Source organism: Zingiber officinale, chromosome 1A, assembly GCF_018446385.1.
Source record: "Zingiber officinale cultivar Zhangliang chromosome 1A, Zo_v1.1, whole genome shotgun sequence".
Classification (NCBI taxonomy): domain Eukaryota; kingdom Viridiplantae; phylum Streptophyta; class Magnoliopsida; order Zingiberales; family Zingiberaceae; genus Zingiber; species Zingiber officinale.
Window position 1 is genome coordinate 171479873 of NC_055987.1, and position 16558 is coordinate 171496430.

At 39.3% G+C, this 16558-nt stretch overlaps 2 protein-coding genes across 2 annotated transcripts; both read right to left on the bottom strand.

The window, feature by feature from the left end:
- Positions 1–678: 678 nt before the first annotated feature.
- On the bottom strand, positions 679–1618 carry LOC122006770 (polyadenylate-binding protein 3-like). The gene is made up of 4 exons (XM_042562389.1): positions 1500–1618; positions 1143–1402; positions 951–1078; positions 679–909 (listed from the first exon to the last, which is right to left on the bottom strand). The coding sequence occupies exons 1-4, from the start codon at positions 1616–1618 to the stop codon at positions 679–681; spliced, it is 738 nt and encodes a 245-aa protein (XP_042418323.1).
- A 106-nt stretch (positions 1619–1724) lies between these two features.
- LOC122006779 (polyadenylate-binding protein 1-like 2) lies at positions 1725–2221 on the bottom strand. The gene is made up of 2 exons (XM_042562401.1): positions 2011–2221; positions 1725–1927 (listed from the first exon to the last, which is right to left on the bottom strand). Exons 1-2 carry the CDS (start codon positions 2219–2221, stop codon positions 1740–1742), a joined length of 399 nt encoding a protein of 132 aa, XP_042418335.1. The 3' UTR covers positions 1725–1739.
- Positions 2222–16558: the final 14337 nt, after the last annotated feature.

Consider the following 16558-nt stretch of genomic DNA (forward strand, 5'->3'; position numbering starts at 1 on the left):
CAAACTAATCCAGTCGCCCTTCTCTCATATCTATTGATTAGTACTTAGACGATTACAGAGACTGGAATCCACAAACTGGCTATCATCTGCAAAATGGAATTTGGTTTCAGAATAATCAATTAATGTCAAACTATTCTATAAATAACTAACTAAAACTCTAGAAACTCAGACTGTACTTTGCGAATACCATGGTAAGCTTGGCATGCTCGAAGGTTGATTCGTGAGAACAGGATGGAATGCAGGAAAACATGGAATGTTAGTTTGCCGACTTGTTCATAGAGCTAGAATCTCTGCGCTGACGAAAAAAGTTCTGAGAGATGACATTGTATTAATTAGTTGCAGATTTTGATGTGTATTACCAAAAAACAAAAAAAAAAACAAAAACAAAAACAAAGAACAAGATGTTTTGCTTACCACATGAGCAGTTGGGTACTCCCCTTGAGTCACAAAAACTGGAACCATCCCATATTGCGGATGATGAAACAAAGCATTTGTTTGAAGCTGATTTTGAGGCCACTCATACGATGAAAAGGTTGGAAGAACTGACTCTTTCCAACAGGCAAATTGTTCGCGAATCTGAGCTAGCGAAATTTTAAGCATGTATTCCTTGTTTCGTGCAAATGCCACATAGAGCAACCTGCCATGGAAAATGGTTCCTGGAGACAAGACATTGTTAGATCAGACAATTAGTGAACTTAGAGTTTCAAGTTTAATACCATTGAATCTTTGGACAGCCACATTTGCCTCCTCAGTCGAGAAGAAGCGTACAAATCCAAATCCCATGCTCTGTCCATTTACTTTATTGTATATGACCCTTGCACACCATATTTTTCCAGAGGCACCAAAATGTTCCCTCAAGGCTTTACCATCAACTGACTCCTCAAGATTTCTCACAAAGATAGTCGCATTCTGATCATGATAAAAAAGATGGTAATTTCCTTAGCTTTTACTTGCTGCAATTCAACTATACACAAATCAACCTGTTGCATTCCATGTTGTGTCCCACCAAACAGACGACTTAGCAAAACCTTACGTTGCTTCTTTGTCTGAGCATATCCAACGTATACAGTCCTGGTTCCTGGTAAATTAACAACGAAAGGTAATGGAAGTAAATAGGAGTTGTTGAATAGGAGAAAACTTACCAAATTTTAAGCCGTTCATGTCATTTAATGCATTCTTAGCATCCTCTGCCGAAAGGAAGTCGACAAATCCGAATCCTCTAGACTTTCCATCTTTTTTTTTCATCACAACAAAACTTCTGATGGTGCCATACTGTGAGAATCTTTTCCGCAGGGCCTCATCTGTGATGGCCCAATCCAGGTTCTTGATATAAAGGTTAGTCTTGTTTTGTCTTTCGGGCAATGGTTGCCTCTCGTCTTGCTTGACAAACTTCGTTACATATCTGAATTCCAAAATTACAGGTTGTCTACTTTTTTTTTTTAAACGAAAAGGATCGACAAAGTTAACTAAAGAAACAACAAGCTAGGCAGAAGAATTACAGCTTCTTCTTTGAACCCTGAAGGAATCTGCCATTGAGTGCTCTGATGGCCGATTGAGCGGCCTCCTCCGTGTCCATCTGGACGAAACCAAACCCCTTACTTTTGCCGCTCTCATCCATCACCAACTTGCAAGATTTCACAGTCCCATACTGGGCGAACAGATTCTCGAGCGCAATTGCGTCAACACAATCCAAATTCTTTAGGGTTTTGTCGATTTTGAAAAACAGGCAAAGCACAATATCAGAGCAAAAACACAAATTGTAGCAAATTAAATGAAATTCGGAGGGCGAGAAAAGACAGGGATATCACATTGACAAAAAGATTGCCGATGCCGTTCCTTCTACACAAGGGGTTTCGCTGAGACCACATGATCCGAATAGGTCTACCGTTCAGAGGGTAGTGGTTCATCATCGTAAGAGCCTTCTTCGCTTCAAGAACACAAGATAGAGGATTTCGAAATATTGAACACGAAAACTAAATCGATAAACGAGAGTTGAAGAAAGAGGCTTACCATCCAGGAAAGAGAAGAAATTTACGTAGGCGTATTGAAGGGAGGCTCCGGTGGCTCGATCACGGCAGACATGGATCGACGAAATGGCGCCACAGGGGGAGAAAACGTATTGGAGTTGCAACTCCGAGACATTTGGGTGGAGATCCCCGACGTAAAGCGTCGGGAACGGCGGCTGATCGAGGGGCGGCGCCGCGGAGGCGGTTTCCCCCATTGTTCTTGGAGATCTTCCCTTCGTCGCTGGGAAGAAAGAAACGAAAAAGAAAGAGTTGTTAAAGTTTTGAGCGGGAAGGGATCGGAGTTTGTAGCATTCGCCCGTCCGTCACCACTCTCTTATAGACCATAACAACATCAATCATATTATACGGCAACATGTATACACAATTATATGCGGGAAAAATCTCCACTGTTCAGCTCGATTGAGAGGTCCCATGGATTTTTTATTTATTTGTAAACATTTATATATTTTTTTAATAAATACCCTTAATCTCACCTGCCATCCAAATAGCTTTTATTTACAAACTCTCAACTAGGGATGACAATTTTCCCCTCAGTTCAGACCGGCGAGGAAAATTTGAAATGGAGATGAGATCTCCGATTTTTCAGGGATGGGGTAGATATGAGAATACTATCCTCATACTCAACCCGTCCGAATATTATTATTATTAATATTAATAAATAATAATAATTTTTAAAAAAGTATTAATCATAATATTATTAATAATATTGATATTAATATTATCATTAATAATAATGATAAAATAATAATAATAATAATAATTAAATATGAGGATGGAGTGGAGATGGGGATTTAATCTCCATGGATTCAGATTCGAGGAATCCCCTATCTAAAAAAATAAGAACGGGACAAAAATAAGGATGACAAACCCGCCCCCACCCCACCCCATTACCATTCCTACTCTCAACTCATTCCCTCGTCTTTAATTTTCTTAACCCACTGCCCCTCTTATTTTCTCACTATAACAAAGTATATATTTCTTCGCATCAAAATAAACTTTGATTATAAACTTTATTTAAAAAATATTTTATCTACCAGTTAAATTATTATTACTATTTTTAAATTACATAATAAATATAATGGAAATGTTATAATCCTGGTTCTAGTGTTAGATATCAATATGGGCCCTTCAACTCTAGTGTCGGAAATGTTGGACTCATTAGGTTCTACAAGTATGGATCTCAATCAATTATATTCCAATCTATTTTGGAGTTGCTAGTCAAGTTGACATGCGATGGACTAGAAGAAGATTTCTATTACTAACAAGGCAAATAAAATCAACCCACTTAACCACCCAATCCTCAATATTGTCTTTATAATAATGGCAAAAAATGAATACGTCTTCAACATTTTCGTCAATCCATTTCAAGATCAACACAGAACATTGCCCCTATAATCATATTATAAGAAGTGGTTACAAGTTTCGATGCCGGACATGTGCGTGAACACCATGCATGTAGAGGGGTGTAAGAATATCCACACTAAAATCAGCTTAAATTTTATATGTTTTTTATCAAAAAAATTATTTACATCAAATTCTCTTTCAATTTTCTAAATTTAGATTTATACTATCATATTTTTTTAATTATATATAAAGAATGAAACTCTTTATCTTAAAAATAAAATAACATTTTTTTAAAAAAATTTCTCCTTCCTAAACTCTCTACTATTACAAATATAATAATAAAAAAGGAAAGAGAAGAAAAAATAATAAGAAATACAAATAATGTAAATTTTAAGATATGTGATATATTATATAGTGAAAATTAATTATTTAAATTTAATAAAATAGATAATTTACCTTAATTTAAGAGATATTATAGAAAATTAGTATGAATTCTTTAAATACCTCTCCAATAGAAAAATCACAAAAAGTGAGATTTTTTTATTTTTTATATGTCACATTATTATCCCATCAAAAGTAACTTCTCTCCCTATCTCTCCCCTTTTAAATGACATTTTTACCCCTTTCTTTAAAATAACAAGTTATTTTATTCTAACTCCTTAACTTCAATTTTTCATCAATTTTTTATCTTTTATAATTTTTCTTTTGATCTATAATTTTTAGACTTTTAAAATTTTTACAAATAATAATTCCTAAAATCTACTATTAAAAAAATAAAAGATTACAAAATATCGAATCCTATGTCTCTAATATCACCTATCTCTGTGTCCCACTCGTTATCCCAGCCCATCGCCAGCGACCTCCGGTCGTCATCCCGATCAAAACTATATCCTAGGAGGAAGGTGAACGCAGGGGGTCTCTACTGACGTGATCGGCGTCGAAATCCAACCGGATCTGAGCAGATTTTCCTCCGCCGTCGATCTGAGTCCCTGTTCAGATTCGACCGAATTCCGACACCGATCATGACCCCTTTGAGTTCATCTTCCCCCTAGGATATAATTATAATTGGGACGGCGACCGGAGGCCCCAGATGATGGGCTGGAAGTGACGAGTGGGGCACGAGGACAGAAAAAATTAGAGATAGAGGATCCGACTCTAATTGCTTCTCCTCCTGCATGATAGTACCCTTCCTTTCAAATGACCTTTATACCTTTTTTTATTTAATTTTTTTTAAAACAATTTTATTTATGATTTTTTCATCAAATTTTTATATATATAAAATTTTATTTTTATTTTTGATTTAATCAATTTTGTTTTTATTTTGATTTAATTTTAAATTTTATATTATTTTTATTAATTTCATATATATAATCTACTATTAAAAACACAAATGTATAATAAAAAAATATTAAAAAATTAAACTGATAAAAAAATAATCTTTTTGTTTTTTTTTTTAAAATTTTTTTAACGCTAACTCATGAGAAAATAAAATTGATAAAAAGTATAAGAGTAAATTTTAAAATGGGATCGGAGAAGGAAAAATGTGGTGAAAAAAGCAGGTCTCTTATTTATTAAAAGGTCACACTTATATAACTATCGGAAAAAAAACAGTTGAGAAAAAAAACAACAAAAAATGGTAGAAAAAAATGGCTCGAAAAACATTGATAGAAAAATTGGTAGGAAAATCAACAAGAGATAAAACAACGGTTTGAAAAAAAATCAATAGAATACACGACTGGCTTATCATACAAATAATTATCTAATTTATTGTAATAATTTAAAAAACCAAAATTATCATGCATTTTGACCGGTATATTTTCGTAAAAATTAAATTTATTAATCGGAATTTTTCTAAGTCCGATGACTTTTTGTTCGTATTTTCTCCACGCACTGGTTCTTAAAGTGCCCGGTTTGATTGCACTTAAAGCATGTGCGTGATGTACGTTTTTGTTCTTCAGGACTTCTAACGTCGGTTTTTCTTTCACCGTCAGTTGTGTCGTCTAAATTATACGTAAAATATTTATTTTTATAATATCCTAACTTCTTAGGTATAATGTTGGATACAAATAATTTATTGTTGGAGATACCTTTACCTGAGCAGATAATCTTATTTAACCTTTTAAGTTATATTTAATTAGAATTTTAGAATCATTTAAAAACACAACGTCCTCATTATGTAAACACGAATCACACCATAAACAAATCCCAGAATCTCCCTCGCTAGGTGGTGCCCTGGGCGCTCCTGCCACAGGCGCACTCCAGAATCTCAGAACCGAGGTATTACAATCAGGTTGCTGGTTTCTGCTACGAGCCGAAGAATTGTCAAGCAAGAAGATCGACTGAGTCACTAGTCTGTGTTGCCGAGGTGAGGGCGGATCAGCTGAGAGGGCAGGTCAGCCAAACAGAGGGGGGATCGACCGAGCTGACCGAGGCCTGCGAGAGTCACAGTTTCCTTGAAACATATTCGCCCCCACCTCCAGCTGTGCTTCGAGGCTTACTCGGGTCACGATACAACGATTTGACCATGAACCTCACCAAACACTGGTGGTCACGATGAACTGAGTGAGTTTCCTTGAAATAGATGTTAGGACCTTCGGACGCGGCTAGAGAGGGGGGGTGTGAATAGCCGACCCCAAATTCACGTTTCTTCCTACAATTTTAGTTAGCGCAGCGGAAATAAAAGATAGAAACGAAACGGGAGAATATCAAACCTCAAACGCGACGATATAACGAGGTTCGAAGATGATACTCCTACTCCTCGGCGTGTCCGTAAGGTGGACGAATCCTATCAATCCGTCGGTGGATGAGACCCCGAAAAATCGGCTAATAAAAACTCCTTCTGGGTGGAGAAACCTCACCACAATCTCTCTTGCAACAGCAAGATCGGAGTACAAAGATAAAGCAAGAAGCCAAGAACAATATGAATGTAAAAACACTAGTTTGCTTGCCTTCTCGTCGACTGGTGATGAAGTAACCACTTCACGGATGCCAACAACAGCAGCAACTGATCAGATGGAGTCCAGCCGAGGGAAGCTCACACGAAACTTCAGCAGTGGAGAGCTCAACAAAGCTCAGATCGCAGGAGCAAGAAGAAGTCCACTCTTCTATAGAGGCCCTCCACCTCTTGATTTATATGAACCTGCGAAGAAGAAGACACAGACACAGAAATCTAGCCGTTGTGACTCAACGACTAGACCTGGACCGATCAGGCTCCACCCTGATCGATCCAGGACGGATCTGATCGGTCAGGGGACCGATCATGCCCTAGGCTGATTGGTCCCCAGACCGATCCCAACTCTGGTTGCAGAGCCCTGATCGGCCTGTGGACCGATCAGGCCATAGGTGGATCGGTCCACAGACCGATCCCTCCTATTCCTTCTCCTAATCTGTTTGGTTACTGCTCGATCACCAGACCGATCAGATTACCCACAGCGAGAATCAGTGCATCACTGGATCGATCAGCAGACCGATCCAGATACCCATAGTATCACTGGATCGGTCAGCAGACCGATCCAATTTCCCATCCTTAAACCCTAAAGCCTTCCTGATCTAGAGAACGAGCTACTGAGCCCTCTCTGACCTAGTCTGGAGAACGAGCTACCGAGCTCTCTCCGACTTCCACGTCCGGTCCAGAGAACGAGCTACCGAGCCCTCTCTGACCTAGTCCGGATAACAAGCTACCGAGCCCTCTCCGACTTCCACGTCCGGTCCAGAGAACGAGCTGCCGAGCCTTCTCTGACCTAGTCCAGAGAACGAGCTACCGAGCCCTCTCCAACTTCGTCCGGTCCAGAGAACGAGCTACCGAGCCCTCTCTGACCTAGTCCGGAGAACTAGCTACCGAGCCCTCTCCGACTCCATCCAGTTCAGAGAACGAGCTACCGAGCCCTCTCTGACCTAGTCCGGAGAACGAGCTACCGAGCCCTCTCCGACCTAGTCCGGAGAACGAGCTACCGAGCCCTCTCCGACTCCATCCAGTCCAGAGAACGAGCTACTGAGCCCTCTCTGACCTAGTCCGAAGAACGAGTTACCGAGCCCTCTCCGACCTAGTCCGGAGAACGAGCTACCGAGCCCTCTCCGACTCCATCCAGTCCAGAGAACGAGTTACCGAGCCCTCTCCGACCTCCCATGCTAAGCTTCCATACTTGGACTTTTCCCCGTGCCCAGCTCCCTGCTTGGACTTTTCCCGTGCCAAGCTCCCTGCTTGGACTTTTCCGTGCCAAGTCTCCATACTTGGACTTTTCCCGAATCAGGTCAACTCAAGTCGGGTCAACCAGGTCAACCTTGACCAAAGGTTGCACCCACAATCCCCCAAGCTCCTATTCTTGTCAAACATCAAAATATAACTCCTCCATTCTTGTCAAACATCAAAATATACCTCGAGTCATGTCAACTCGAGTCGGGTCACCCAGGTCAACCTTGACCTAAGGTTACACCAACAATCTCCCCCTTTTTGATGTTTGACAAAAATCACAATCAAGTTAGGTTAACCTGATAACCTAACTTAGGTTTTCCAATAGTTCTCCAATGTTCTTCCTTGAACATTCTCCCCAAACTCCAATGTTCTTCCTTGAACATTCTCTGGACATTCTCCCCCTTTTTGACACACATCAAAAGGAGTGAATCAAGGTCAAGAGTTTCTTCCTAATGAAAGTCTCATACTTTTCATTGAAACCCTTAATTTCCCCCTTGATACTAAAATCAACAATCAACTTAGTGATAATCACTTATTAAAAAAAAAAACTTGACGAGCAAAAATTCCCCCTAAAAGTCAACTCCCCCTTGACCATTAGGTAAAACTCCCCCTAAAGGTCAACTCCTCCTTTACCATTGCACCAACAATGTCTTTGAGAGTTTCAACCGTTTAGAAATCTAAAGCACCAACTTCCATAGCTGAAATTTCAGACAACAGTCGAAAATCAGCATTTTGGCACGCTCTGATCGGTCACTAGACCGATCAGGACTCCACTGGATCCCTGGATCGGTCCAGTGACCGATCCAGACTTCCCTGGACCGATCAGAATCTTCTCTGATCAGTCCACAATTCTCTGATAAGAATTTCTGATTTTTCTCCCGAAATTCAGAAACCCCTAAAAAATTACAGAAAATTCCAAAAATTGTAAAATTTTGAGGATACATTCCTCATAACATATATTATCATGGAAAAATAGTTTTCTATGAAAATAACTCCCATTTTTTAATCTTGATACAAAGTTCGAAAGACTTTGAAATAGCTCAAGGTTAATCCATCTTTGTATCAACTTGCTCAATGATGAATGCTATCACTAGAAAAGCTTCATCAATGTTTTTCAAATCAATTTTGAAATGATCTTAAACCATTCAATTTAGGACCACAATCTTAGAGCTAAATGTACATGCCTTGTACACAAGTTTTCCCTATGATCCTCAAATTCGAATTAGGCTCATCTAGGTACAAGAACTATGCACCTTGATCCTAACTCATCATCCTAATATCTCACACACATCTAAGGTGTATCAAACACATCCAAGTCAATTTTGATGTGAGATATGGGTTTAGGTCATCTTAAGCTAAGTTCTCATGCATTTTCTAAACAACAATTAGATCTCCATATCAAATTGTGTTTTTATCCTTAAATCAATTTAATTGATCATAAATGCAAGAGATGATGACATGACATAAAATAATATCATGAGTGGAAACATGTGCCAATGTTATGATGTCATGTCATCAAGTATGAAACTTAAATAAGGCATGACATATAACTAACCTAAGCATTATCATGACATTTCAAATGATAATAAAATAAATATGATGTCATGATATGGCATATGACAAACAATGTATGGCAAATAACATATAAAGGTATAGAAAATACCTAATACTAGCCTTAGTTGCTATTTTTGATAATTTTGATCATTTTGCCATAAATTCTATATTCCTAAGTGTAATAGACCTAAAATCATATACTAAAGATTTTTAGATCACTATGTGCCAATTAAATTGACCTTAGAAAACTCCTCAAATGTGGTTGGCACATCCTAATCACCTTAGGAATAATTTTTAATTTCATTTTCAAGGCTTGATTACACCTTGAAAATTCCTAAAATGCCACCTTTTGCCATGAGTAGGTTAACTACCTATCCAATTAAGGTTGGCACACCCTAAACCATCTAGCGTGAAGGAATCACGCTCCTAGGAACCCAATACCTATTTGAGCTCATTGGGTTCACTAAATATTCACTAGGGATGACTTCCCTAGCAACCCTCCTAATGACCCTCCTAGGCTTTAAAGCCTTGGTCATTTGGGACTCATCAAGATCAACTCTAGGGGTGACTCCCCTTGTGACCTTGGTGATGGTCTTCTTAGCCCTAGGTCTTGTTCCATAAACGAATGGAACATTATGGTAAGCGGGCTTGACCACTTGAGACTTAGGTTTGTGACCCAAACCTCTCATGTCCTTGGGCTTTGATTTTTTACCCTTAGACCCTAGAGTTGACTTCTCCAAATTCTTAAGAGCCTTTTCTAAAGTGTTAAGTCTTGACCTCAAGACTTGATTTTCCTTCTTTAATACCTCAAGCTTTAATTTTCCATTTTTCTTTGAGGTATTCGTAGGCATATGTCTAGTTGTTTTGGGATTCCTATCTAGGTTTTTCTTAACCTTAGATGAGTTAACTCTAGGGTTGACATTTCTAGCATTGTCCTTATCTAGGCTAACATGTTTGGCACCAAAGCACATGTATCGGTTTCTATGGTTATCATGCTTATCATTATTGACAATTGCAATAAAACTACTAGCATGTGTCTTGTTAGAATTGCAAGAATGTGCCTTAAAGGATACCTTAGGGTTTGCCTTAGCTCCCCCCATAGATGTGCTTGGTCTCTTGTCCTTGTGAGGTTGCCTCCCCCTTGGACATTGACTCCTATAATGTCCCCTTTGCTTACATTGGAAGCACACCACGTGCTCCTTGCCCTTGCGTATCGGGACTCCGGCTTCCTTGACTTTTGGTGCCGGTGGAGTCTTCCTAATCCTCTTTGGACATTTACTTTTGTAATGCCCATATTCCCTACACTCAAAGCACATTATATGTAATTTACTTGAAATTAAGTTGCTTGAGTTACCTAGGGTTGAGGATGGATATAAGCTCTCTCCTTCATCCCTTCCGGAGGTAGAGGCTTCTTCTTCTTGCTCCAGTCTTGAAGAAGAACTCTCCTCCTCTTCTTCCTTAGATGTTGAGTAGCCCTCAACTTCTAATTCCCTACTTCCATGATGTGAGCTACTTGGCTCACTTGACTCCTCTTCATGACTTGAATTGGAGCTCTCCTCATGGAACTTAGCCAAGTTGTTCCACAACTCCTTGGCATTGTTGTATCTACCTATCTTACACAAGATATCATTAGGTAATGAAAATTCAAAGATTTTCGTTACCTCGTCGTTGATTATGGATTGATGGATTTGTTCCTTCGTCCACTTCTTCTTCTCGAGAGGTTCTCCCTTTTTATCCACCGGAGGAATAAAACCTACTTGTACACAATTCCAATTTACTAGGTTAGTTATAAGAAAATACTTCATTCTTATCTTCCAATACGCGAAGTCGTCGTGATCGTAGAAGGGTGGAATCGTGACGTCTTCTCCAAGTTGATCCATTCTCTAGCTCGTGCTCCCCCAGGTGTTAATCCGACGAAGAGCGACCTTGCTCTGATAACACTTGTTAGGACCTTCGGACGCGGCTAGAGAGGGGGGGTGTGAATAGCCGACCCCAAATTCACGTTTCTTCCTACAATTTTAGTTAGCGCAGCGGAAATAAAAGATAGAAACGAAACGGGAGAATATCAAACCTCAAACGCGACGATATAACGAGGTTCGGAGATGATACTCCTACTCCTCGGCGTGTCCGTAAGGTGGACGAATCCTATCAATCCGTCGGTGGATGAGACCCCAGAAAATCGGCTAATAAAAACTCCTTCTGGGTGGAGAAACCTCGCCACAATCTCTCTTGCAACAGCAAGATCGGAGTACAAAGATAAAGCAAGAAGCCAAGAACAATATGAATGTAAAAACACTAGTTTGCTTGCCTTCTCGTCGACTGGTGATGAAGCAACCACTTCACGGATGCCAACAACAGCAGCAACTGATCAGATGGAGTCCAGCCGAGGGAAGCTCACACGAAGCTTCAGCAGTGGAGAGCTCAACAAAGCTCAGATCGCAGGAGCAAGAAGAAGTCCACTCTTCTATAGAGGCCCTCCACCTCTTGATTTATATGAACCTGCGAAGAAGAAGACACAGACACAGAAATCTAGCCGTTGTGACTCAACGGCTAGACCTGGACCGATCAGGCTCCACCCTGATCGATCCAGGACGGATCTGATCGGTCAGGGGACCGATCATGCCCTAGGTTGATCGGTCCCCAGACCGATCCCAACTCTGGTTGTAGAGCCCTGATCGGTCTGTGGACCGATCAGGCCATAGGTGGATCGGTCCACAGACCGATCCCTCCTATTCCTTCTCACAATCTGTTTGGTTACTGATCGGTCACCAGACCGATCAGATGACCCACAGTGAGAATCAGTGCATCACTGGATCGGTCAGCAGACCGATCCAGATACCCACAGTATCACTGGATCGGTCAGCAGACCGATCCAATTTCACAGCCTTAAACCCTAAAGCCTTCCTGATCTAGAGAACGAGCTACCGAGCCCTCTCTGACCTAGTCCGGAGAACGAGCTACTGAGCCCTCTCCGACTCCATCCAGTCCAGAGAACGAGCTACCGAGCCCTCTCTGACCTAGTCCAGAGAACGAGCTACCGAGCCCTCTCCGACCTAGTCCGGAGAACGAGCTACCGAGCCCTCTCCGACTCCATCCAGTCCAGAGAACGAGCTACCGAGCCCTCTCCGTCCTCCCATGCCAAGCTTCTATACTTGGACTTTTCCCTGTGCCCAGCTCCCTGCTTGGACTTTTCCCGTGCCAAGCTCCCTGCTTGGACTTTTCCGTGCCAAGTCTCCATACTTGGACTTTTCCCGAATCAGGTCAACTCAAGTCGGGTCAACCAGGTCAACCTTGACCAAAGGTTGCACCCACAATCCCCCAAGCTCCTATTCTTGTCAAACATCAAAATATAACTTCTCCATTCTTGTCAAACATCAAAATATACCTCGAGTCAGGTCAACTCGGTCGGGTCACCCAGGTCAACCTTGACCTAAGGTTGCACCAACAACAGATTCACCCCCACCTCCAGCTGTGCTTCGTGGCTTACTCGGGTCGCGATACAATGATTTGACCATGAACCTCACCAAGCACTGGTGGTCACGATGAACTTAGTGGCACCCGATCGCTATCACGGGCACTCTACCGAACAGGAGTTCCACGACAGAGGAGGGGAATGAGGTGGAGAGCTTCTGCACCGAGGCCTGCGAGAGTCACAGTTTCCTTGAAACAGATTCACCCCCACCTCCAGCTGTGCTTCGAGGCTTACTCGGGTCGCGATACAACGATTTGACCATGAACCTCACCAAGCACTGGTGGTCACGATGAACTGAGTGACACCCGATCGTTATCACGGGCACTCTACCGAACAGGAGTTGCACGACAGAGGAGGGGAATGAGGTGGAGAGCTTCTGCTTACCCCGACTGGTCCGGCACTCAACGCGCGCAGGTCGTGCCCACACACGAGTCAACATTGTTCAGTACAATCCGAGCCCTAGATTTGCACCCCCTACGTACTCACGTGTGAGAAAGAGCATCTCCCCATGCATTTGTTCACATCCTCAATATATGTGAATCAATATAAACCAACCAACAAACTTTGAAGCTCTCAATATGGGACTAAAGTCTCATTTACAATGGAATTTCTCTTTTCTTCCACCTATTCCTCATTCACATATTTAACATATAATATATAATTTAAAAATGGATTTGATAGTCATACCATTTCTCTTGTTCAATCTTTGGTCTTCTTGCTCCCTAGAAGGTTAGTCCAATCGAAAGTTGACTAGCTCTGATATCAATTATAGAATTAGAGAAAACATTACAAGAAGGGAGAGGGTGAATAAAGTATGTCACTAATTCTCAATAAAAGTTCTTTTAACTCTTTTCAAAGTAAGGAATCAGATTAAAAACAAAACACACCACAAGAACACCTTTTATTTTTACTTGATTCACCGTCTACGACAGCTAGTACAAGACTCGTAATTTTTGATCATTTTAAATGGACACTCCACGAACTATCTTTTTCTCAAAAGAGAAAGAAACTCGTCTTCACACAGGATTAAGAACAACAATATGTTTATCATTCTTTAAAGATTAAAACACTAAAACACAGGATTAGGAACAACAATATGTTGATCTACTAATATTTCCTTAATTTGCTTAGTATCTAGTCAACTTAATTTACTAAGACTTTCCAACTAGAATTATTTGTACACTTGAGTAACTCTATTAAATCATACTTAACCTTAACTTTAAATATTTGTCAACCTTAAAATATAGGTTGAATTATTATACTCCTTACACCAACCGCCTTTCCAATTTTTATTATGGCTACATTCAAAGAAATACCAAGTTTTATTTTCAAAAGCTTCCCCTCAAATTAATCTCTCCCCTAAAATTAATGTTTTATGATTTTTAAAAATATTTAAATTTTCTCAAACAAAATAAATAAAAAAATCAACAGGAGACCCCACAATCCGACACATAGAGTTTTCGAAAATACATAATTTCGAAAATTAATTATTTGAGGTTTCAAACAGTTCGAAGAGGGAGAAAGAAAGAAATATAGATTTTTTAAAAAAATGATTTAAGATAGAAAAATAGTTTGTCAAAAAATATAGAATTAGTTTTCAAAATGGAAAAAACTTTTTAAGATAAAAAATAGTTTTCGAAAATAGATGAAAAAAAATGTTCAACAATATTTTTTTGAAAATAGATTTTCTAAAAATTTTCATAAAAAATTGATTTTTAGAAAAAATATTCCGAAAAGATTTGACAATTTTTTTATGATAGAAAATATATTCTGATAAAGATTTTTTGAAAATAAGGTTTAAAAAAATTGTATTAAAAAATATTTTCAAAACATTTTTTTTAAAATAGAAAATATATTTTGAAAAATATTTTTCAGAAAAATAATTTAAGTCAAAATAGAATTTTTGAAAGTTTTTTTTAGTAAAAATAGAATTTTTGAAAACATATTTTGAACTCAAAAGATCATTTTTTAAAATACTCAAAAAATAATTTTTTTGTTTTTAAACCAACTCAGCTCGAACTTTCAAGACAAAGGATTTTTAAGTGAGCAGAATAAATCAAACGAGAATTTTTGAAAACTTTTTATTAAATTTAAAGAACAGATTTTGAAAAGAATTTCCGGGCATTTGAACACAAAATAAGCAATTTAATTTAAGCATGTGTCATTAAGGGAAAGAAGACTTAAAAATGTTAATGCTTGCATGAATTTAATTTAAGCAATCCTAATTAAGCAAGCAAAAACAGAGCATAGATTCCAAGCATATATAATAGGCAATTGAGCAAGTATACTACGCAGGCAGGATCATCAAACTACTGCTAATTCAAACAAGAGTTCTACATCAATAACTGAAACAAAATAGACCTACTAAATGAGTTTAGCTTTGACTAAGTCAAGATAGCAAAATGAACCTAGTCAACTAAGCTAACTCTAAATAAAAGTGGGAGGGGGTGTTAGCCAAACTGCCAGTGTCACAGCATATCCATCATCTACTTGTGTTGCTGCTAACTCTACTATAAGATAAGAGTGAGTGATGCAGATTGTATGTCTGTCTGCTATCGGAGAGAGTTGATCTATCCATCGATCAAGTCCAAGCGTCCATAGATGAACTCCCGAAATCGAGCATTTGAATCATCCGCTTGGCGGGGGCTAGTCTGAGTTAATGAGGGTCCGGGTTGGACATAGTCAGGTGCGCGTAGCCCATGTAGAGGAACATCTGGCTTAGCTTCCTCAGGTTCTTCCTCTTCAAGTTCCTCTGCTTGTGCAGGTCTACAAGGTGCCATCTGGTCTTTGCCTTATGTCAGCTAAGGACAAGTGCCTATATCCTATGTTGTCAAAGTATAGAAACCTAACCCTACCCAATGTAGTGTTTACCCCTAAGGCTACTAAGAGTTTGGTGATAATGTGGCAATAGGTCATATGTATCCTACTAGAGGTACTATAACCTAAATAGTAAATAATGACCCTAAAGATCAGCACTATGTTCCATCTAATCCATGTTTAAATGCATACATAAGGAATAAATGGTAGGGTCTAATAACTGACAGGTCTTTGGTGGCTAGTGGTAGGACACAGTTTACAATAAACTTGCAAAGTATGTTGTCCTGAATACTTAGGTTGACTGCACGAATATTTTTTTGGTGAGGGGTATGAGAGAATTTTGACCCATGTTATCTAGGGTATGATTTACAAAACGATCGGCAAGTGTTTAGGATATTTAGGAAATCAGTGAAACGTATTATTGGATGCTCTAAGCTTTAAAATGTTCATGCCCATGGTATTGCAAGCCTAGTCCTATAATGCAGGTCATCTATAGGAGTGAGGTTGTGGTAGAACTCAGCACAAAAGTCAATGTTGACATGATGGTTACAGTAGACTAAGTTCGCTAGGACATAATAGTTGATTATTTTAACTGTGTCTGGGCAATAGGTGTGGAAAAAAGTTTCTATCTAAGTTTCGGGTTCCTATAGCTTCGTGGGGTTTGGTTTCAAAAGACAACGTAAGTTTTTTGGACGAAAACCTAGGGACATGGATAGGATGAGAGGAACCTTGTTTAGCACGACATTTTTGTCTATAATAAAGTAATTTAACAAAGATAAATATTACTTCTACAGAATAGAACAGAGAGATTTTAGGGTTTGTTATTGAGGCATGTCGAAGGGGTCAGAAGCTTTAGATCGAGGATTTGGGGATTTCAGATTTGGCCAACTGAGGAAGAAGATGTTTCTGAGATGAGGTCTACCTATCTTGCGGTCTCCCTTTTTATAGGATGAGATTGGTCTACCGATCTATTTAAGTCCGATCAACTGTTTCATTTCCAACGTCGCTTTTTGGTTTCCCGAGGATGTTCAATTTACCAATCCATACGGATCGATCTATTGATCATGAGTGGTCAACGTCAACTGATGATCAAACTGACGATCAAGTTTAACTGCCATCTTTTTGACAGGGATCGGTCTATTGATCTAGGTT

Excerpts from the sequence above, each read along its gene's own strand:
- LOC122006770 (XM_042562389.1), bottom strand. The coding sequence starts at position 1,618 with ATGGATGAGAGCGGCAAAAGTAAGGGGTTTGGTTTCGTCCAGATGGAC. Across the intron at positions 1,403-1,499 it reads CAGGGTTCAAAGAAGAAGCT|ATATGTAACGAAGTTTGTCA; the intron begins GTAATTCTTCTG and ends TTTGGAATTCAG. Across the intron at positions 910-950 it reads GTATAGTTGAATTGCAGCAA|AATGCGACTATCTTTGTGAG; the intron begins GTAAAAGCTAAG and ends TATCATGATCAG.
- LOC122006779 (XM_042562401.1), bottom strand. The coding sequence starts at position 2,221 with ATGGGGGAAACCGCCTCCGCGGCGCCGCCCCTCGATCAGCCGCCGTTC. Across the intron at positions 1,928-2,010 it reads TTTCTTCTCTTTCCTGGATG|CGAAGAAGGCTCTTACGATG; the intron begins GTAAGCCTCTTT and ends GTGTTCTTGAAG.